The 19,933-nt window shown below is 46.1% G+C and overlaps 1 protein-coding gene across 1 annotated transcript in view; it reads left to right on the top strand.

Moving 5' to 3' along the window:
- SLC9A3 (solute carrier family 9 member A3) overlaps positions 1–19,933 on the top strand; it is a gene marked incomplete in the record, with an annotated part of 668,605 nt that overhangs the window by 555,439 nt on the left and 93,233 nt on the right. The window contains 1 exon segment of the mRNA XM_073630751.1: positions 1,970–2,099. Within this exon segment, the coding sequence (XP_073486852.1) occupies positions 1,970–2,099 (130 nt within the window).

Genomic DNA, 19,933 nt, shown 5'->3' with positions numbered 1-19,933 from the left:
CATGGTAGAAATGGATAAGTAGTATTACATCCCTAGGGGTAAAATAAGGCAAGAAAGATGGCCTAGGAAGCCTGTGGATTTGGTCGATGACCAGCTCAATGTTCTTTAAGCTCAGGCAGCAAAACTTTGATCATGCTACGGACATAAGGAGACAGTTCTGCCAATTGAACAGATTCTGTAATCCCTCTAAATTTAATATTATTGCAACGGGACCTGTTCTCCAGGTTGACCAGTTTATCTTTAATCCAGCTGTGCTCCTCAATGTTGTCATTGTGGGCATCTACACAGTGGCTGCCACGTCACCCATTTTAAAGCAACATCAGATTGGAATTAATGCATAAGGGAGAACATATTGGCTTGTAATGAAGTTATAAGGGAAATCAGCATATCCTTAAGTGTAGTGTCCATGACTGGCTGATTCAGCATGGGGAACACTGCAATGGCATCCGTCTGCGTGCTCTGACCTCCTGGAGAAGTAAATGGAAGGCTCATCTCGTGACTGCTAAGAGAGGGAAAGTCCATCCTCATTCTGACTATGGTAGGGCTGTCTGTGACAGGTGTGCCAGGAGAGGGAGAATGTGCTGCAGCCTCTGCAGTGTTCATATCACCCAGGAGTTATGGTGATGACCACAGCGCCATCTTTCCGGCACCAATTCGCAGGCTGAAAGAGGAAATCTGTGAGCTTCTGCGGCTGTCTCTCCTTCTTACGTTTGGGAGACATTCCGTCGCTGTAAGGGAAAGGATCAGGCACCATGTGCGGCTTGATAGGCTGACAGACGCTGCTTAATCCTGGTTCGGCTGCAGAGCCCCTAAGCTAATCGTCCATGCTGCTTGTTCGCCGGTCATGCCCCCTTTCTCCAATAATTTAATATGCCAATGATTTAAACACTTGAGCTCTGAAGGGTTTTACCCCCTTTATGACCAGCACATTTTTTGCTATTCAGCACTCTGCTATTTTGATTATCAATTGCACGGACATGCAATACCATAGGCAAATTAAATTTTTTAATAGAGATTTCTTTTGGTGGTATTTGATCACCACTGGGTTTTTATTTTTTTTGCAATGTAAATGAAAAAAGACTAAAAAGAAAAAACAATATTTTCTACTTTTTGTCATAACACATATCCAATAAAATAAAATTTCGTCAAAATTTAGGCCAAAATGTATTCTGCTACATGTCTTTGGTAAAAAAGCTGTGGGCCAATCACAGCTCACTAGTAAAGGAAGAAAAGCTGTTATAAATCATATTAATTCATAACCCTTTTGTTGACATTGTGATCAGTGGGCCCCAAGTACCAGGATCTGCATTCCGCTGTGTCTGTACAGACAAAATGACGTATGAGTATGTCGCTTTGCCTGTACATGCCACCAGCCCACATGCAAATGTACTGTGGGTGGACGGCAATTGGTTAAAGAGAAACTGATCTCTTTAATCATTTCTGGATCGCCTCCTGTAGCTTTACTGCTGACATCAACTGCTTTACTGACATCACTGTTTATTGTTTTCTATTGGTTGAACTAGATGGACGTGTGTCTTTTTTTAAACCTAACTAACTTTCAAAACCAAGTGGACAGCTGCAGTCCACATTATATACAAAATGTTACTTAATGTCCATACAATAGTATACATGGAATTTAAAGTGGTTGTAAAGGTTAGGGACCAGGACAGGGCAGGGGACCCCAGAAGGGGAGGATTGGGGCTGCTCTATACAAAACCATTGCCCAGAGCAAGTAAGTATAACATGTTTTTGTTAAACAAATAGCTGGACCTTTACAATCACTTTAAAATCAATATTCTGTTTTCTGTCAGAATACGTTTTGTTTTTTTGGGTTTCTCATACTTTATAAATATTTGTTATGCTGCAATTAATTTCCTTAGCTTTTGAATAATTATAATTATTTTTACATGTATTCTTTTTTGTGAAATTGTGTCATTTGATAAAATATAGTTGACCTGTTTTTGTTTAGGATCGCAAAGTTTGATGCAAAATATCTCAGCAAACTTTTCATGAGAAAATCAGCCCAAAAAACACAAGATCGAATTCTCAGTGTTTTCCATGAGCTAAATATGAAGGATGCTATAAGCTATGTTGCAGAGGTATGTAGAGCATATTAAGCAATAGTATATGTGTTATCACCACTGTATTATTAACAGTATGCACAGCTAACTTTCTTTAATTCATCTAATTTTAAAGAGGAGTCCACAGAATAGATGTAGCGCTGGTAGATTTTTAATCTACCGCTGATAGGCGAAGTTAGATTTGCCTCTGTTCCAGCTTGACTGAGTTGCGTGTAGTTCCACACTGTGCCTGGTGGGTGTCGTTGTCACCATGGGCTGGTGTTGGAAAGGCAACGTGTTGAAGCGTATGAGTGCTCCTCTGTCCCAGAGACAGCTCGGTGGAGGTGGTCCTCCGAGTTGCATTCTGGGAGAGGGTATTTATGGAACAGACGCCATGTTTAGGGGTTCGTTTTCAGCCACCTGCTGGCCCTCCTGGCCGACAGGTATGTGTTAAGAGTACCACCTCGTGGTCCTCCGTTCCCGGAGGCCCACGTCGCTGCGGCGTGTGGGTGGGCACAGGAGCCTGTCTGGGGCCTACTACAGCAGCAGAGGAATGGTCCTGAGCTGTCTATCCTGAGTGAAGAAGCTGCACAACCGAGGAGATCCCAGGGGAGGACCTGCCATGGAAGGATCATGCAGAGTGCTGGTCTGGAGAGGGGCTTGGTGACTCGGTTGGAGGACGTATCCTAAAGTAATCTTACTGCATAGTACTGCCGGGTTGGCTTAACAGTTCAAGTACTGTGTCTGACATTCATCACAAACCAATACATCCTGTAGCAGAGGATCGTACGGGTTTTATTCCAAACAAGTCTGTGGCAGAGACTTTTGTTCGTGCTACATACTGGCTGCTAGGCAAGTGAGAGAGGCCTATCCAGGCGGGCAAAGATTGAATCCCACAAGGGGAGTGCATTCAATTAGAAGTGTTCAATTGAAAAGAAGGTTCTAAAGAATACTAAGGAAAGGTATTTGAGCTTCCCTGCAACTTTCCTTCTGCCTCTTTCCTGCTACTTCCTGTATTACTTGTTCATTAAAGCATTGGAAAATATACTCAAGTGTTTGGTGTCTACATCGTCCAGAGGTAAACTCAACGGGACCCTAGACCCGGTGCCGGTGAAACAGAGGTGTCGAGAGTGAAGGTAACAGCCTGCTTTAAACCAGCAGCTCCACCGAGAGTTAGTGCTACATAGAGAATGTGTCATTTTAGAGGAATGCCCCGTACACACAAGCGGAATTTCCGTCGGAAAAATCTTGGATGGTTTTTCCGACGGAATTCTGCTCAAGCTTGGCTTGCATACACACAGTCACACAAAAATTCTCTGAACTTTCGACCGTTAAGAACGCGGTGACGTACATGTCACGGAACGTCCCACACTCCGCTTGAGTGCTTCCGTCATATACCACTTCCTCCCAGTCTGTATACAGATATCCCAACCTCTCTGAGCACAAAACAAGGCGACACTTGCTTGTTGCTAACATGAACTCACTTTATTCAGAACCAGAATACACAGTCTTATATACAGGAGAAAATATTTCTAACTATACAAACGTAACCTAATTAACCTAATTAACATGAGCTAATTAACTAATCCTTTATACAGCCTAGGTGATTGAGACAAGACCTTTTGCCCAGACTGAGTTAATTATCACAGGACACCTTCTCACAATAGCAGCAGCTCCAATAGGAGTCGTCCCGTCTCCTACATTGTATAGAGGACAATGTGATCAGCTCATTCAATTAACATAAGCACAGGTAGTTGGAGTTGATGACACCAGCATCTCCTCATAGGATGTGTCCCAACAGTATAATTCAGTCTTATTCTAATATGGCATATAAAGGGTTCCCAGAGTCTGTGTGTTTTGGGGGGACATGGAGCTGAATCCAAAGTAACACCAACCCCAGGGTCCCCAGGCATACAGATCACAGAGAGCACCATTCCCCCAAATGCTAGGGCCCATAATCAAAAGGCAACAGGCTTGCATTCAGTCCTCTCCAACAGCCTCTGTCCCGGCTAGGTCTGTCACATTTCTCCCCTTTCGGCAGGAGACTAACACAGGAGGAGACCCCAGACGGGTTGACTCCAAAATTAGTCAGTAGTTCCAGTCCTCTACTGCCTGTACCCACACAGTACCCCAAATAAATTATTCCAAACAGAGTATTACTCACCCAGCCAACCTCTGCCTCTCTCAGAGAACATATCTGCCACTGGGGAGAGGCCTGGACTGGCCCTTCTTCCTGGAGTCCTTTCTGCCACTGGAGAGAAGACAGGGGGACTGAGCTCACTCCATCCTGCTGTTGGGGATCTGGGCCGACTGCCCAGCATCCCTGGGGTATACAGGTGGGAACTGAAGCCCCATCCACCGACACCAGATCAAGCTGCAGTTGTGAGGTGATGACTGCAATTCTCTCCTTGGATCCAGATCTGCAGATCGTGATAGACTGCCACCTCCTCAACTTGGGCCTCCACAATTGCTGCAGGTGTGGGGCAGAGGTCTTGGACCCTCTGTCCTGTTGCCAGCACTTCTGCTGGGGATTTGTGAGGTGGTTCCTCCTCTACAGAAATGTCTATCAAATCCTCAGTCTCTGGAATTGCTAAAAGTGTTTGACAAAGGTCTTGGACCCTCTGTTCAGTTACCAGATCTTCAGCTGGAGAAGTTTGTTGTAACTCCATAGATGCTGCTGGCAGAAAATCACATGTCCCTGTCAGTGTTGTGGGAGAAAGGCCGACTACCTCTTCTCTCAAGAAGGCCGAAGCCACTGTTGGTGATGGGCAGAGCACAGGGAACTTTGGCCCTGATAGCAGCTCTTCTGCTGGAGGCTCATCAGGTTGTTCTTCCTCAGCAGAAAAGTCTATCAAATCCCATGTCTCTGCAACTGATGTCTGGGGATAGGAGGTTCACCATCTCCTGTCCGTGGAACTCAGAAGATGCCATCAGTGCTGAGCAGAGCGCAATGAAGTTTGGCCCTAATCCCAACTCTTCTGCTGGGGGCTCACCCGATGGTTCTTCCTCAGCAGAAAAGTCTATCAAATCCCCTGTCTCTGCAACTGGTGTCTGGAGATGGAGGTTCACCATCTCCTGTCCATGGAATCCAGAAGATGCTATCAGTGCTGGGCAGAGGTTAGCAGAGCTCTGCCCTGTTGTCAGCACTTCAGGTTTGGGGATGGCAATCTCCAGATTTTCCACTGCAGATTCTCTGGCATGCTGCTGGACAGGCACATTCCTCCATCCAAGATCATCCCATGCAGAAACAGGATCATCAAGGTCAGTCAGCACTTGCTGCATCCGCCATAAGACCTCCGCCTCCATAGCTGCGGGGGCAGGTTGGCAAAGCACACTATTGCTCTGCCACATTGCAGACTCTTCAGCCAGGATTTCAGGGTTGTCAGCTGGTATTTCCTGATAGTCCCAGGCAAAGGGAGCCCAGCCCTGGCACTGAGCAATGTCTAGCAGCCATCTGTAGGCGATCTCTAGCTCCCATTCCTGAACGACAAGAAACTCCAAATCTTCCTGTGCCCAGTGCACTTCCGAAATGTTCAGTAGCCCTTCTCTGAAATCCATGATTTCGTCCACCCGCCACTCCAAATCACTCCCAAAGTTAGAGTCCCCTGTCAGCTTCACATACAACAGTCCCAAGCCGCCGTAGCTTAAGCCTTCCGTTGGGCTGTCATCCGCTATCCAGGGACATGCTTGGGATACATGCCACCGGAGGGCTCTGTAGCTCTCATCCAGCTTTATCTCTGCCCAGACCAGCCTGCTTAATTCAGCTGTCTGCTTCTTGTGTGTTTTTTCTCCCAAAAACCGCACCTGCAGTCCGTACTGCGACCAATACCTTTCCTCGATGGAGGGGAGAACTTTTCCCTGGTGTCGCTGCTCACGGGCTAGCGCTTCCTTCCAGAGTTTGCAGTGAATAGAATCACACCATCCCAGCAGGACCTGCTCTGATACTGGTCCTCTGTGCTGTATCTGCATCTCTCGCAACCTCCTTCTGAATTCCTCATCCATGGCGGCTGGTATCTGTACCTCTCCTCTCCTGCTATCTGGACCTTGGATCAAGATGGAAGTTTGGATGTCCCAGACTGCAGGAAGCTTTCCCGCTGCTTGCCACCAATGTCACGAAGTGCTTCCGTCATATACCACTTCCTCCCAGTCTGTATACAGATATCCCAACCTCTCTGAGCACAAAACAAGACGACACTTGCTTGTTGCTAACATGAACTCACTTTATTCAGAACCAGAATACAGTCTTATATACAGGAGAAAATATTACTCTAACAATATAAACGTAACCTAATTAACCTAATTAACACGAGCTAATTAACTAATCCTTTAGACAGCCTAGGTGATTGAGACATGACCTTTTGCCCAGACTGAGTTAATTATCACAGGACACCTTCTCACAATAGCAGCAGCTCCAATAGGAGTCGTCCCGTCTCCTACATTGTATAGAGGACAATGTGATCAGCTCATTCAATTAACATAAACACAGGTAGTTGGAGTTGATGACACCAGCATCTCCTCATAGGATGTGTCCCAACAGTATAATTCAGTCTTATTCTAATATGGCATATAAAGGGTTCCCAGAGTCTGTGTGTTTTGGGGGGACATGGAGCTGAATCCAAAGTAACACCAACCCCAGGGTCCCCAGGCATACAGCTCACAGAGAGCACCATTCCCCCAAATGCTAGGGCCCATAATCAAAAAGGCAACAGGCTTGCATTCAGTCCTATCCAACAGCCTCTGTCCCGGCTAGGTCTGTCACAGTACAACACTACAACGAGCCGAGAAAATGAAGTTCAGTGTTTCCGAGAATGCGTCGAATTGTTTCCGAGCATGCATGATTTTTTGCGCGTCGGAATTGCATACAGACGAACCGAATTTCCGAGAGCCATCTCTCAATCTTTTGCTGGCAGAAATTCAGACAGAAAAAGTTGGATGGAGCATACACGCAGTCAGAATATCCGACCAAAATCTCCCATCACACTTTTTTTGATGGAAATTCCGACCGTGTGTATGCAGCAGAAGAGTGTGCAATATAATAGGACATAAACCAAAGGACCATAAACCATAAAAACAGACGTTTTTCTGTGCCTGGAAGTCAGTAGTTGCATACAGTCACCAGTATAGGCGTGTTTGGGTGCACACATCCGTGCCTGTACATACAGTTGTGCTCATAAGTTTGCATACCCTGGCAAAATTTATGATTTCTTGGCCATTCTTCAAAGAATATGAATGATAACACAAAAACATTTTTCACTCATGGGTTGTGTTTGGCTGAAGCCATTTAATATCAATAAACCTTTGTTTACTCTTTTTTAAATGATAATCACAACAGAAACTATCCAAATGACCCTGATCAAAAGTTTACATACCCTGGTGATTTTGGCCTGATAACATGCACACAAGTTGACACAAAGTGGTTTGAATGGCTATTAAAGGTAACCATTCTCACCTGTGATCTGTTTGCTTGTAATTAGTGTGTGTGTGTGTGTGTGTGTGTGTGTGTGTGTGTGTGTGTGTGTATGTATAAAATGTCAATGAGTTTCTGGACTCCTGACAGACCCTTACATCTTTCATCCAGTGCAGCACTGATGTTTCTGGATTCTGAGTCATGGGGAAAGCAAAAGAATTGTCAAAGGATCTGTGGGAAAAGGTAGTTGAACTGTATAAAACAGGAAAGAGGTATCAAAAGATATCCAAGGAATTGAGAATGCCAATCAGCAGCGTTCAAACTCTAATCAAAAAGTGGAAAATGAGGGGTTCTGTTGAAACCAAACCACGGTCAGGTAGACCAACCAAGATTTCAGCCACAACTGCCAAGAAAATTATTTGGGATGCTAAGAAAAACCCACAAAATAACTTCAGGTGAAATACAGGACTCTCTGAAAACATGTGGTGGGTTTCAAGATGCACAAAAAGGAGGCACAGAAAGATGGGAAACATGGTTGAGTCACCAGAAAAAAGGCATTACTACACAAATGCCACAAAGTATCCGCTTACAATATGTCAAACAGCACAGAGACAAGCCTCAAACCTTCTGGCACAAAGTCATTTTGAGTGATGAGACCAAAAGTGAGCTTTTTGACCACAACCATAAACACTACATTTGGAGAGTCAACAAGGCCTATGATGAAAGATACACCATTCCTACTGTGAAACACGGAGGTATCACTGATGTTTTGGGGATGTGTGAGCTACAAAGGCACAGGAAATTTGGTCAGAATTGATGGCAAGATGAATGCAGTATGTTATCAAAAAATACTGGAGCAACGTTTGCATTCATCAGCCAGGAAGCTGCACATGGGGCGTACTTGGACATTCCAACATGACAATGATCCAAAACACAAGGCCAAGTCAACCTGTCATTGGCTACAGCACAATAAAGCGAAGGTTCTGGAGTGGCTATCTCAGTCTCCTGACCTCAATATCATTGAGTCACTCTGGGGAGATCTCAAATGTGCAGTTCATGCAAGACAGGCCAAGAATTTACAGGAACTGGAGGCTTTTTGCCAAAAGGAATGGGCAGCTTTACCATCTGAGAAGATAAAGAGTCTCATCCACAAATACCACAAAAGACTTCAAGCTATCATTGATGTTAAAGGGGACAATACATGGAATTAAGACCTGGGGTATGTAAACTTTTGATCAGGGTCATTTGGCTAGTTTCTGTTGTGATTATGATTTAAAAAGAGTAAACACAGTTGATTGATAATAAATGGCTTTAGCCAAACACTAACCATGAGTGAAAGAAAAGTTGAGTGTTATTCATATTCTCTGAAAAGTGGCCAAGAAATCATAAATTCTTCCAGGTTATGTAAACTTATGAGCACAGCTGTATGTATATGCTCAAATCTGCCTTTATCAGCATAGAGCTGCATCCTGTTTTTTACAGTATACTGCCACATGCGCCAGTGTACACAAGCAGTGGTAATAATTAAAACGCAATAAGCCCCAGAGTGATAGATTCAGGGCCATTGTCAGGAACTTAAAGGACTTGAGCTCCAGTCCTTTAGGATCCTTGTTAATGAGCACAAGTTTTTTAGGATTCTGGTGATTAGCTGTGTTTCGCACTTGAGACAAACAAACCACATAATGCAGATGACCAGTAAACTTATATAATTTGCATCACAGAAAATCTAAATTCAAAAAAGTCCAGCAATATAATAGATGTATAGTAAGTCCCACAATTGGTCTGGGTTGATATTGTTCATACAAAAACTGTGTCCGCTACCTCACAAATACACTGTAATAGATCAAGTACTTGAAGCATGTGGTCCAGGCTGGAGGCGTCTCCCCAGACCTGGATAAAGTGCAAGCTGTCCAAAGTTGGCAACCTCCTAAAACCATTATGAAGTTGCGCTCCTTCCTGGGTCCAGGTACAAGATGGACAGAAGAGGGTGATTGCCTAAGCTAGCTGGAGCCTACAGCTCAGAGAAGAACCCCCACTACAGCTCCTTTAAAACTCAAACACTATTGACCAGGAAAACACAGTGGACATGCTGACACCCTGTCCCACTTCCTGGTGGAACTCCCAGTAGAAGACATGGACCTGGAAGACAGAGGTTGCACCTGTCTTTCCAGCACCCGCTGCCTCGTGTGCCATTGAAAGGCAAAGTCCTTACTCTCGAGTCAAGGCAGCAGAACTCTATGGATGGAAGGAGTGGGCTCTTATTTAGCAAAATGATTCACACCTACTTCTCTCTGAAACACCGGCCCTCTCGGAAGTGTCAAAAGCTGTCCCCTGTTGCTCAAGCAATCTTGAGGCAATGGGACCATCTGGAGTTCTGAAAAGAGGTGCTTTACCGGCAGGATCGCATCTCAGAGCAACAGGATAGCCTCCAAGTTATGGTCACCCAGTCGCACATCCTGGAAGTCTGCCAGGTGGTCACTTCGGGACAGATTGAACCGAATCCCTGGTTCAGAGGTGCTTCTTTTGCCTCCACTTGCCATACTGGGTGCCCCAGGCCTGTCAGGAGTGTGAAAGCTGTACCATCCACAAGGCCCCCGCAGAGAAGGTGATACCTCTAACCATCACCACCTCCAAGCCATTCGAGTTGGTGACTATAGACTTTCTTACACTTTCTAGTGCCCCTTCAGGATATCAGTATGCCCTGGTCTTTGTGGACCACTTCACCAAGTTTGCAGTGGTGGTACCCACTGGGAATCAAACAGCTACCACCAACGCCAAGCACTTCTGAGAACACATAGTTCAACCCTATGGCTGTCCGAAGCTGATCCTATTTGATCAAGGTCCAAACTATGAATCTGTGATTATGACAGAATTGTGCCGCCTCAGTGGCATCCGGAAAACCCATACCACCCCCTATCAACCTCAAGGGAATGGAGCCCGTGAGTGGGTTTAACCGCACCCTGCTGGGCATGCAACAGACTCTAGAACTAAGTTACCGAGACCACTGGCATCAGCACGTCGGCCATGGTGTGGACCTACAATAACACGGTCCATTAATCTGGGCATATGCTATTCTTCCTGATATTCGGGTGATACGGCCGAATGCCCATGGACCTTCTGCTGGAGACCCCAGAACACCTTACGCCCAGGACACCCAGATTCTGGGTACAGGAGCATTGGAAGCGTATGCAAAGGGCAAAGCAGCTGGTGATGGACAAGCATAAAAAGGTAGCTACTGCGACCAGGGGACCGGTAACCAAAACCACCAAGCATGCTAGAGTGAGCAAGCTGGAATCCAAATGGGAGTGCACCCCATACCAAATGGTGTGGCAGCCTTTCCCACTTACTCCAGTCTATCTAGTTGTTTCAGAAAGGCCCGATCCCGCTAAAACGAGACTGCATTGGAACATGCTGGGACCCTTTGTATTGGGCAGCGGCAACCCCCGAATACCCACTGACCACCAGGAGGTGTTTTGACGCTGTGGATCCTCCCCCAGTATGTGAAACACAAACAGGCTGGTTTCTACCAACTATCATCCTCGAGTCTCCAGCCTCCCAGAACTCAGAACATGACGACTTCACTGACGACAGCCTAAAGGGTCCGTCCGCCCCATCCAATTTCACGGACTGTACTGACTCGTTAAAGGTGAGCCCTGTGGGCTCACACACCTAGCCACTTGCCACCTGAGGCCCCCTAATCACTGCCTGCTGATGAACCTTTGCCAAGTGACTCCAACGAAAGTCAGAAGAACAAACTGCCTTTGTGGTCTAACCGTGGCCAACGCCCTGCAAAATATTCTGACTTTGTTGTTTGAAACTGTTTGTTGGTTTGTGTAGCTATGTCCTATTGTGTTTATTGGTATTACTGTTGTCTCATGTGTTTGTGATGCCGAGGACAGCTTCTGTTAAAAAGGGGGGGGGGGGATGTAGGCAGGTGCTGTCTACTTTCTCCCCTGTAGGTGACGCTATTCCGCAGTTGCACTGCAGCCAGAGAGGAAGTCAGGAGGAACATGATTAATCTATGGTTTCCCTGGTCACTTTGGATGTGATCGACTTCGATGCTACTGCTCAATTGAGCAGCCATCTTGGTTCAGGCACAGCATTTTTAAGGCCCAGGCTTGGTGCGCATTTTGTGAGTGGACAGGGTAGGTACCTACCTGCCTGTTAGGGAAAGTACTAGCGTAAGGGTCCTAATGAGTGCTGGCTGGCCAGGTCACATTCTGTTCATCTCAACAGACGCCATCATTCTGGCTAGAATCTGCTCCTGTCACACTACTGGATCTGTGAGTGTACCCGGCTAGATGGCCTTCCCACTGGGTTTGTTGTGAACAGTTACTGCATTACTATATAAGTTTTCCTTGCATCTGCTTGTGTGAGTTATTGTCTCTACACCACACTGCACTCCAGCTACAAGTTTGTCTGGCACCCCTCACTTAAACTTTGTAGTTTGACAGGTTGTTTTAAATCATCTTGTCCTGCAGGAAGAGCGCCAAGCATAATTTCTTTTTTCTTATCTACCCTCATTTGTGTTAATGCACATGTTAAAGCATCACTCCCTCCTCCTAAAGGCCTTCAGATCCACAGGGAGACGTGTGAAGCCCAACTGCTTGGGTTCTACCTTACTGACAGACTTGGTACACGGAGGCATGGGAGGTGAGGGAGGCAAGCGTGGGACTGCAAAGCATAGAGCCAAATGTACAGGAGGCTTCCGCAAGCGCTCCTTAAAGGAAGGTCTCTCTCGGAGTCTGGAGTCAATGAGAATAGCAAACGTGATAAACTTCTCCAGATCTGTAGGAATGTCTCGGGCTGCTATCTCATCTTTGATGTTATCTGAAAGACCACGAGGGCCTCATTGTTCCAAGCGACCTCTGCTGCCAGAGTAAGGAATTCAATGGCGTAATCGGCAACAGTCCTCGTACTCTGTTTGATGGACATGAGGCTCTTGGCAGCAGAAGTGGAGAATGTGAGAACGTCAAATACCCTTTTAAAGGAAGCCACAAACTCTGAGGAACTCAGGACAATGGGTTTTTGTGTCTCCCATAGAGCCTTTGCCTGGGCAAGCCCTCTATCAGAAAGCAAATAAATGATGAAGCCTACTTTGCTTCTGTCCATGGGGAATGCCTGGGGCAGCATCTCAAAGTATATCCCAACCAAACCCATCTGAATTGAACTGGATCACCCCCAAATCGCTGGGGAAGCGAAGCGGAACCAGACATACCTCCGTACAGAGGTAATATGCGAGCAGCAGCAGGGACGGCCTGCAACACAGGTTGTACCAGAACAGCAACAGTGGGAGGATCCAGGTGAGCAGTGCGAATCCTGCTCATTTAACCTGGGAAAAAAATTACCACTAGGTGGATTGCCTGCATCTTCTGAATTCATGGCCTTCGCCTACTGTCAGGAACCATGAAACAGACAGACAGAAAATGCTGTAAAAATCACACCTTTTTAAAAAAATGGTACAAGTGGTAAACTTACTCAAAACAAAGCCAGGGTTCGGTAGCCAAACCGGGTAGTCTGAACAAGCCAGAAAATCAGGAAGCCAGAGATCAGCGTAGTCAGAGGCAGATCAGGAACCAAAAGGGACATCAGCCAGGCAAGTCTTCAACAGGAACACAGCAGAGAGTCTCTAGATATGTTTGACCAAGGCAAAGGCAATTGATGAAATTAACCAGGTAGTTTAAATAGCCAGGAGGGGCAGGCTGTGGGCTTGACTGACGAGCAGGAGATGATCAACAGGTGATCCACTGTGAAATGATGAGTTCTAGCAATTAACCGACAGCTGAGCTACCTGAGCACAGAGAAGGAAGGGCTGAGAGCCCAGCCCTAAAACACACAAAATAAAGATCCTTCTTTTAAATTCAGTGAGAGGGTTCACAAAGGTCAAAAAAGTTACATCATTTCCACCGATCGATGAAAAATGTACCATTTATGTTGTTAGTGATCAATATGTCAACAATTGGGGGAATATTTTCATACAATGATGGCGTTATCGCATGCATGTTCAACAGATATTTATCAAATATGACTGTTTTTTTTAAATGATTTTCAACCATATATAGCTAGTTATTATCTCTCCTGAGGAAGTGAACTTAGTTTCCTAAAACGCATTGAGAATAATTGCTGCAAATATATCAATGATATAGCCCAGCCATCCTGTAGCCTGTGACTATCTGATATGTTACTGTGAATATTCTTCTATGGATACCTGCAAATTTACAAACAGTATATGTTTTTAACTTGATTTTTTAAATCATTTTTGTAATAAACAATTTAGATTATATGATTAATTGTTTTAGCGTTTCTTAGCAAAAGTCCCTTGAGCCAGGGGCGTACCTAGACCATTTGGCACCCGAGGCGGGTCCTATATCCGGCACCCCCCACATTAAAATGTAAAAACACCCATCTGTGCCCCCTGCATACCCCAATATCTTTGTTACTACTGCGTACCCCCTCTCCACAACTGCACCTCTGGACCCCTTTACATTATACAGCACCCTGCACCTCTGGACCCCTTTACATTACACAGCAACCTGCCTCTCTGGACCCCTTTACATGACACAGCACCCTGCACCTCTGGACTCCTTTACATTACACATCACCCTGTACCTCTTGATCCCTTTAAATTACACAGCTCCCTGCACCCCTGCATGTTACACAGACCCCCCCAGCCCCTTCCTACCTTAATCATGCAGCCAGAGGAAGAGATACAGCAGCGCTGAAGAGAGGGCGGGAACTGCTGGAGTTAATTTTTCATATTAACAAGCTAATGATTAGTTTCTAGGATCACCTAGCAACCATCACCTGCTGGTTAACTTAAAAAGTTAACTCCAGCGGTTCCTCTGTTCAGCACTAGGGATGAGCTTCGTGTTTGAGTCGAACCCATGTTCGACTCGAACATCGTCTGTTCACCCGTTCGCCGAATTGCGAAAGATATGGGCCGTTCATGCCAAATTCGTGTGGCGCATCACGGCCCATAATTCACTGCGGCTTTGCAGTGCATTGCTGGCTGATGATTGGCCAAGCATGCACTATGATCCGCATGCTTGGCCAATCACAGCGCCATCTGAACAGAAAGACGTAATTGGCCAAAGCCAAGGAGGCTTTGGCCAATTATGGCTCAGGGGATTTAGTACACGCCCCACACTATATAAGGCCGCCTACACGGCGGCCCTGTGTAGTGTGTGTTCTGGCGTTGAAAGAGATAGACAGAGAGACAGTGTCATTTGATTTAAGTTAGATAGATTAGGCAGGACAGTCAGTGAGTTAGCTGCACTTACAGTGTATTGTGTATATATATGCATCCCAGGTGTTATATATATATATATATATATATATATATATATATATATATATATACACTGTATTCAGTTTAGCTAGATCCGTTCCTGTTATTTTCCTACTGACAGGCAGGCTTGTCTTGTTACAGTATTTACAGCTACCTGAAGAAAATTGCTGGTGTTCTTTTGATCCTATTAGTACCACAGTCAGGCAGCTAGACTATTTACAGTTAGTGTAATGCATCCTCCTCACAGTGTTCAGCTAAAACTACAAGTTAGTATAGTGCGACCTCTGCACACAGTGTTAATGGTGTTTTCCTGATCCTATCACTACCGCAGGCAGCTAAATAAGCTACAAGTTCGTTTTTTGCGAGCTCTGCACAGTGTTCAGATAAAGCTACCTGTAGAAGGTTGGTGGTGTTTATGTTGACCTGCCATGCAGTTCCTTGGCAAGCGTATCTAAAAGACCCACACCAAAGAACAAAGAGGACCTCTCCTTGCTCCTCATTAGCTGAGATCTCCAACCCCACTATACCTTCAGTCCTCTGAGACCTGCACTGAGAGGAATGAAGGTGTAGAATTAGGTGTGTCACAGCCAAGTACTTGTGGGCAATCTGCTTTCGGTACACCGACGTCAGATTGTACCAGGCAAATTTCCCTGCCCCAGCTGCTGCACCGCTGAAAGAAGTTCGCTCCCAGCCATCCACATGCCCAGCGGTTGAATGCTAGCTTGGCAAAATTGCTAGCACTTCAACTGCTGCCTTTTCAGTTCTTAGACTCTGCCCCCTTCTATGAGTTTGCGGAATGTGCGGTTCCTCAGTGGCAGGTACCCAAACGTCACTTTTTCTCACGGAAGGCGATTCCGGCTCTCTACCGGCATGTGGAAGACAATGTCCATGCCTTGCTGGACAGGGCGGTCAGCGGTAAGGTGCATATTACCGCTGGCTCATGGTCCAGCAGGCATGGACAGGGACGTTACCTAAGTTTCACCGCGCATTGGGTGACTCTGCTGGCAGCTGGGAAGGATGCAGGACAAGGTGCAGTAGTGTTGGAGGTTGTTCCGCCACCACACCTCCAAAATGCCACTACTAATGATTGTGACACACCTCTCTCCTCCACCCCCTCTTCTTCCTCCATGGCCTCTTCCTGTGCTTTGTCCTTGGAAGCAGCTGTGCTCCGTAGCCGTTCAAGAGGCTACGCAAGTATGCAGGACAAAAGATGCCATGCAGTGCTTGAGCTGGTGTGCTTGGGGGACAGGAGCCACACTGGGGCAGAGGTTCTGTCAGCTCTGCAGGGGCAGGTTCTAAGGTGGTTGACGCCACGCCAACTTAAGGCAGGAATGGTGGTTTGCGACAATGGCAGCAACATCCTCTCTGCCCTCCGACAGGGACAAATGACCCATGTGCCCTGTTTGGCTCATGTCCTTAACTTGGTGGTGCAGCGGTTCTTGGGCAGGTACCCGGGCTTACAGGATGTCCTGAGGCAGGCCAGGAAAGTCTGTGTGCATTTCCACCGGTCATATAATGCCAGTGCTCGGCTGGCAGACCTCCAAAAGTAGTTTAACCTGCCCAAGAACCGCCTAATCTGTGACATGCCCACCAGGTGGAACTCAACGTTGGCCATGCTGCAGCGGCTGCACATGCAGCAGAGGGCCATCAATGAGTACCTGTGCGACTATGGCACCAGGACAGGGGAGCTAGTTTTTTTTCCCCCACGCCAGTGGGCCATGATCAGGGATGCATGCACTGTCCTGTCACCATTTGAGGAGGCCACGAGGATGGTGAGCAGTGATAGTGCATGCATCATTGACACTGTCTTCCTTGTCCACCTGTTGGAGCACACGCTGCGTGGAATAATGGACAGTGCACTTGAGGCAGAACAGAGGCAGGAAGAGGAGGACTTCCTTACCTCTCAAGGCCCCCTTTATCCAGACAGTGTTCCTGGGTGCCCGCCGATCACACAGGAAGAGGATGAGGAGGAGGAGGAGGATTGTGTCAGTATGGAGGTGGAGCCTGGCACTCAGCATCAGCAGCAGTCTTTAAGGGATCAGTCCCAAGAAACACATGGACTTGTACGTGGCTGAGAGGAGGTGGCTGCGGACCATGTCGTCCTTAGTGACCCAGAGGACTCCGGACCGAATGCCTCAGCAAACCTACCCTGCATGGCCTCCCTGATCCTGCAAAGCCTGCGTAAGGATCCTCATATTCGTGGTATCAAGTAGAAGGACCAATACTGGCTGGCAATCCTCCTTGATCCACGTTACAAGGGTAAGGTTGCGGACCTTATCTTGCCGTCGCAGAGGGAGCAGAGGATGAAACATCTTCGGGAGGCCTTGCAGAAAGGTCTGTGCAACACGTTCCCAGAGACTGGGAGGTTACAAACTCCTGTTTCTGGACAACGTGTTGCTGAGGCTTCGGTCAGTCAAAGAAGGAGTGGTGGAGAAGGTGGCCGTCTGACCGATGCGTTCAGACAATTTTTTTAGTCCGCAGCCCCAAGGTATGATCGGTTCCAGCAGCCATCGCCAGTGTCTGTTTTACATGGTGCAGGAATACCTAGGGGCAAGATCTAACTTGGACACCTTTCCCTCCGAAAATCCTCACTGGCCAGAGCTTGCACAGTATACAATTGAGCTACTGGCCTGTCCTGCATCCAGCGTTCTTGCGGAACGCACATTCAGTGCTGCTGGAGGCTTTGTAACCGATCACAGGGTGCGTTTGTCCACCGACTCGGTCGATCGACTGACCTTCATAAAAATGAATCAGTCTTGGATCACCACCAGCTACCAAGCACCTGATGCTGATGTAACCAAATAATTTTTTTTGAAATCTCAGATCCCTTCAAAGACTGCCTATGCTGATGCTGAGTGACTATCCTGAGTAATTATCCTCTTCCTCCTCAATGATCACGCCGATAGCTTGTAAGAACATTTTTGTTTCTGGGCGCCGCCACTAGTCACACCATATGTTTAGCCAAACTGCTCACCTTGCTTATTAGACCCCTGAGCTAACAGGAAGGTCATAAGAGCTTTCGAGTTCGAATTTTAGAGAGAAAGTCACTAGTATCCAATGGCCCGAGGGCCAAACGTGAGGGTGTGGGCAATATTAGAATGATCTTGGACTACAATGTTCAATATAAAAAATTTGAAAAAATAGTCCGGAAATATTGGCCCATTCTCAGACAGGATAAAACTTTGGGCCCTGTACTCCCGGAATACCCCCAGTTTGTCTATAAGAGGGCACCGTCCTTAAGAGATAAATTGGCCCCGGGGGTAATTGACCCACCTCTCTCTTGTGTAAACAGGATTTCGAACATTATGACAGGCTTCTATGCATGTGGGCGATGCCCACCATGTAAACAAACCAAGGGCAATATTAAAAAACGCAAAGAGTTTGTAGCCACAGCTACAAAAAAGGTCTATCAAATTAGGGATTTCATTACATGTTCGACATCAGGAGTCGTTTATATCATGGAATGCGAATGTGGCCTACAATATGTAGGTAGAACATCTAGGTCCCTTCATATTCGTATTGGTGAACATATCACCAATATTAAGAAGGGCCTGGATTCTCACAATGTTTCCAAACATTTTAAACTCTTCCACAAACGCAGCCCTGTTAAACTAAAGTTCTGGGGAGTGGAAAAAGTAACACCCCATTGGAGGGGCGGCAATTTCATAAGACAATTGAGCCGCCGCGAGTCTTTTTGGATATATGAAACACATGTAGGAGTACCTACGGGGCTCAATGTCGAGTTTGATTTGAATTGTTTTATTTCTGATCGTTAGTTTTTTTTTTTTTTCTCTGTAGTTTTTATGTATTTTTTATTTATATTTTTTTAATTTTTATTATTTTTTTTAGTTGTTAGGTGTTTTATGTAACTGGTGTCTGGTATACTTGGGAGATTGTAAAAGGTGGCCGTGGTGACTAATTAAGATTATTTTATATTATTTTTAGCAATATTATTTTTGTTGTTATCAGATTATATCTCTGAAGTATTATGTGCATTTTTGATGCCCGATTTTGGGTCAGCATTGGTGACCACAGATCATGTAGGCATTAACAATAACTTCTTAGTCTTAGGGAGCCTTAGTCCAGGCTGGTTCCCTGGGTGACTCCTTTTTTAATATATTCTGTTTAAGTTATATATATTTGAATGGTATTTGGTTTGCAGTATTGACGTGGTGTGTGCCCAGCCCCCTTCTCTTAGGTTGCTGTGACAACCACACACACTTGAGGCTGTATGCGTACTCCGCCCCGGGAAGGCGGGATACTGTGATGATGACTGGCGTGCGATCTGCCGCTTTGCGGACGTAATGCCGGATCACCATGGTAACAGGCAAACATGTCTTAGTTTTGTTTATACTTTCTTTAGGTGGGAGGTACCCTTTGAGGTGGGTGGTCATGTGATCCGCCGTCACGTTGTCGTGCCGTCGCGGCATAATGACCACTATAGAGCCACAGCCTACCAAACTCCTCCCATGTCCGAGTGGTGCGCTCCGATAGGACGCTTACCGCTCGTTTGTTCAATTACCCAGTCGGATTACCATGCATGCTCCGCGCCGCATGACGCGCTTTAGGGATTACTATGGTAACCTTTTTAGATACTCTTCCTATTAGTGAGTGGTGCGTCCTGATTGGAGGCTTACCGCTCGTTCTTTAATTACACAGGTGAGTGAGATAAGGGGCTATCTACTTAAACTACAGTGGCATTGTGAGACTCCATTATCGCTGAGGAAGTCCTATGGACGATACGCGTGCGAGAGTTCATCTTAATGTCACTACGGCCACCTTATCAGCTTTGCTGTTACCAGTCCTTTTATGCTTTATATCCTAGCACTTGGATTAAGTGCTTTTTATGTGAGTACCCATCTTATATCAAATGATACCTTTTACAAATCATACAGAGAGCACTAGATTTTTTCTTTGTATTATATGTTGCTACGGGAGAGTTACAAGGCTTATCTGCGGAGTTCGAGAGCTGCCCAGCTTCCATCCACAAGTTTACCATTACCACCAGAGGTGGTGAAAGCTCTTATGACCTTCCTGTTAGCTCAGGGGTCTAATAAGCAAGGTGAGCAGTTTGGCTAAACATATGGTGTGAGCACGGATCAAGGAGCACCCCAAACTTTTGCATGAAGCACCCTTTACCACCATTGACGTCTGTGTGCCTCTCTATCTACATGTGTG

This window comes from Aquarana catesbeiana, linkage group LG05 (genome assembly GCF_042186555.1).
Source record: "Aquarana catesbeiana isolate 2022-GZ linkage group LG05, ASM4218655v1, whole genome shotgun sequence".
In the NCBI taxonomy this organism is placed as follows: Eukaryota; Metazoa; Chordata; class Amphibia; order Anura; family Ranidae; genus Aquarana; species Aquarana catesbeiana.
This window is presented reverse-complemented; position numbering and strand designations above follow the sequence as displayed.